The following is a 4209-nucleotide window of genomic DNA, read 5'->3' on the forward strand; positions in this document are numbered from 1 at the left end:
CTTTCCCTTCTTAGTTTCCTCTGAAGAATAATACATAGCTCAGTGGTAAGAGAAGGGACTGAATCCATTGAGCTGAACAGAAGAACTGAGCCTGGATATCTTTGTTCTTGATAAGCCTTCCAACTGTCTCAACTGGTCTTTAAGGGGTCGATGCCAATACTAGCTATCCAGCTGGGACGAGGCACCTCACTCTGAAATGTTCTAAAGGGGCAGCACATAGAGGTGGAGACAACTTTCTTAGGCTCTGAGAGAGAAAAAGGTGGGGGTTCAGACGTAGTCCTTTGTCTGCTTTTGCCCATTGTTGTAGCTCTGACTTCACAGCAGCTCCTTGCATAATGCACCTCCCATTCTGGATCTCCTTCTCTAAGGCATCCAGCTCTGCCCAGACCTAAATTTTTTGCTCAGCAATGCAGATTCCACTTCACAGCCAGGAGTCCAAACAAGCCGAAACAAACTCACACACATATACCAAGGTAGGAATCAAAAATAGATCATGCCATGCTCATGTGCCCAATATAAACATAACATATCCATCCATGGGTTGTTTTGCTTTTTCTTAAGATTTAATTGACCACATAAAATACTGTAATTAGTTCATGCTTCACATATGTGGGTGGGTTCTTCTACATACAAAAAATTGTTGCCAACTTGTTCCAGTTAAAGAAGAAAATTCTTTACATTGGTATACAGTTCCTTTTCAGAGGTATGGGATCAGTTTACTTCAATTTACTTGCAGTCAGTAAAAAGTCATCTTAAACTCTGACTAATACAGAACAGTTATTAGTGAATATAAAAATAGGTACCAAAAATAATTTGGTATGAAAGTAATAAACAGTTTTGGTTCTTAGATCATCTCTTGCCCTTCCCCCAGAATAATGCTGCAGAGCATTCATGTTCCTGTACTCAACTCTAACAGCCACTTCCCCTAGTGCATTCAAAATAATTTTAAAAAAATCTGGGTTCCCCTCTTCAGAAAAGCCAGTAAGAAAATCTCCAGTACTTGACAGTTTAGTTACATGTGAGCTATATTACCCAGGTATAATAGACGCCAAAATGACAGAATTTCCTCATACAAGAGGAAATACAAGATCCTTTTATGCAGTGGTCCATCCTATCTGACAAATGGCAACTATTTGTCTTCTGTCCTTAGTGATGGAACCCAGCACAAATGCAATGCCACATCCCTACCACATTTTGTGCTTGTTACTTCTTGCTCAGGCTCACCTAAGAGTGTGAACGAGCGCCTGTGACAGTCCCCAGCGAGGAGGTAACTGCAATCTCCAGCAAAACTGTAGAAAGAACCATCAAAAGTTCTGATGTGATCATTCCCAAAAAGGCTGCAACGGGAAACCGACGACTCCTGAAGCAATGAACCTGATGATCCTGGATATCAAAACACAAGAAAACTTGTAAAACAATAATTGGGCAGTTTAGGAACTTATTTGCTGGCATTTATTGCTATAGATCGTTGCATGTCCTGGACCTTCAGCTCTAGTGTCTTGGCAGTACAGAGGATCAAGCACAGAAATTTTTTATATGCCTTAGTTGAATGGCTTTTTTGCTTTAGTTCTATTGGCCCACACCTTGCATGGGTAATTTCAGTCCTGACCATTTGAGCAATGCCATGAGTTCACTCATATGTGCCTGCCTGCAATCCCACTAAAATCAACAGGGCAATAGCAAAGTCCCATCGATTATTCATCCAGACATCACTGACTTGAAGGAGTCTTTGTGACTCAGTGCTTGTTGCAAGGTTAAGACCCAAAACCAGTAAGTTTATTGATGTCTTCAGCATGACTACAATATTGCCTGAGCCAGGATTGCAAGGTTAGATGGGCAAAAGAGCGAGGGGGCTGGATAAAATCCCACAGTAGAAACAGTGAAAACATATTGTGGTTCCTAGTTATCAGAAAAATAAACGTTTTCCTACCCAGTTCTACAGTGGCCAGCAGCAGGTTTGTTAGCAGCACTGTCAAGATGAGCATCTGTCAAAAACCATAAAGAGAGAGATCAGAATAATCTTAGTTTGGAGTGTTTAGTCCGTTTCACAACAACTCAACATTTTCCATCCTTTTAACCATTTTAAAGCTATTTTTTAGGTTCTATAACATTTCAGAAAGCCATAATGCCTGCAGACTTTCACAGTAATTCTGTTATCCACTCATGCTTCTTTAAATAAGTAATCCAGGAGAATAACTAGTCTTTGTTTCCATTTGCACTTCTCATTGCAGGGAAATGTGGGCTACCTCCACAGGAAATGCAACCCAGCAGACACACATATTCTGATTTACCCTAGTTAATACAACCCACACGTAAAGCCCTTCAGTACACGACGTTGTTTATCAGACAACCTGACATGAAGAAGCACACTCGAACTGGATCAGCCAACTTGGCTCCAGTAGAAGTCAGCTCTGCTGCACAAGTTTTACATCCTGTCCAAACACTCATGAAGGCAAAGAAAATATAGTTGTTGCACCAGCTGGCAGACCATTATAACCATATGCATCTAACCCACTAATTTCAGGGTAATAATACACTTGAAATAAGGGGCAAGAAGTAAAGGGAGGAAATTGTGCAGAGATTAGAGACACAGGATGAAAACTTCCATTTCACCACCATCGGTTGTAGCGTTGCCTCCTGCTTTCTACAACCAAAACATCAACCTTCATTCCCCACATGTCAATAAACTACATCCCATACTGTCTGGCCTTTAAAAATAATCATAGGATAGGAGTGTAATGGAGATGGTGAATTACAGATGCATTCTGTGCCAAGACATTAGCAGTTAATGGATAAAAGCTGTAGAGAGCTCCATCTGAGCGACTTAATTTCAGTAATCATATAAGAAATTAGAGAGGCTTAAATATACCCTACTTCATATATTAACACCAGTAGACCAGACACACCTTTTTCAAAAGGTACCATCCAATTAAAGACTAGAATGCATTTTGCAAGACAAATTAATCTTTCAGTTTACAGATGCACACTTCTTACTGATGGCAGTTAGGTAGCTCCAATTCACAGCCACATAAATAAATGCTGAATTTGCCTTATTTACAAAAAAAAAATAAATAATAAAGGGCTATTGTAAAGTTAAGTCTAATATAAGGCTGCAAATGCCAGTCTGACATAAGGCTGTTCCTGCTCCAAGATAGCCAAGAAGTGGCAACTGCATGGGAATGCAACTACAAAGAAAACAATAGGCATTATTCTCAGATTACTCACTTGCTAGTGGATTTTAAGTGCATGCATGGTGTTATTGTGACAAAACCAGATATTGCTTTTCTTTGTTAACTCTTCAGTCTTACAAAGCAGGCAGAGAAAAAAAGACAGGGTACAAAAGCCTTCTCTTCAGCCCCCTTTCACCTCCCGGTTTGTTCGAAGCTGCAGACTTGAAGTTTCCCCCAATTCTAATAGAGTAGGTGCCACTAGCAAACCAGAATACAGCCAAGCAAGACCTACCAGTATATAACCTTCTATAATTTTACCACTGGCTCAACTAGGAATGAATGTACCTTCTTCCGTGCGAGATTCCTCCTGCATATGAAGAAGAAGCTCCTCCAGTTGCCACCTATAGCCTACCACACCATCGTCTCCATGTTCCTTCAGAAGACAGGACTGGAATGGCTTTGGTCTGAAATGTTTTGGTTTCGTACAAGCCAGGAACTCTTGTTCATTTAAAAAGGAAAGATAAAGACCGAACGTCAGATCCGTCTGACTCTCAAGACAATAGATTAAATTGTTATCGTGTCAATCAGTAGCCTTAATTGCCAGAAAGTTACAATGAGGGGAAATAGTTTTAAAATCTTACATGACAGATAAGTCTTTGAAATATATTTTGCATGTGTATGTGTGACAAATCTCACTGGCGGAGCCAACAGGCAGTATATTTATTTGAAAGGCTATTGTTAAAGAGGAAGAGTAGGATGCTCCAACCTCAAAGACCACACAGCTCTTTCTTTTTTTTTTTCCTGCCAAAAAACCCAACAGCTTTAAAGGAGAAAGAAGCAAAAATAAAAAAATCAGAGCTAGTAATGACCTGGTTTTATACAGGTACAAACACGTTTGAATTTTGTCACATTGCATTCAATCAACACCTTCTGTTCTTGATTTTGCAAAGTGAATAGAGTTACCCTCTGGAACAACACATAGTAAAAAGATAATCATGCACATACTTGATCACAGAGATGGGCAAAATTACCAAGCCAA

At 39.8% G+C, this 4209-nt stretch overlaps 1 protein-coding gene across 1 annotated transcript in view; it reads right to left on the minus strand.

The window, feature by feature from the left end:
• Nucleotides 1-3539, minus strand: part of VWF (von Willebrand factor) — a 136173-nt gene extending 132634 nt beyond the window's left edge. The window contains exons 1-3 of the mRNA XM_010004925.1: nucleotides 3516-3539; nucleotides 1931-1985; nucleotides 1225-1383 (exon numbers count right to left, since the gene is read on the minus strand). Of these exons, the coding sequence (XP_010003227.1) occupies nucleotides 1225-1383; nucleotides 1931-1985 (214 nt within the window). The 5' untranslated portion in view covers nucleotides 3516-3539. The remainder of the gene's footprint in view (nucleotides 1-1224; nucleotides 1384-1930; nucleotides 1986-3515) is intronic.
• Between the last annotated feature and the right edge of the window lie 670 nt (nucleotides 3540-4209).

This window comes from Chaetura pelagica, unplaced genomic scaffold (genome assembly GCF_000747805.2).
Source record: "Chaetura pelagica isolate M959 unplaced genomic scaffold, ChaPel_1.0 scaffold429, whole genome shotgun sequence".
NCBI classification, from domain to species: Eukaryota; Metazoa; Chordata; class Aves; order Apodiformes; family Apodidae; genus Chaetura; species Chaetura pelagica.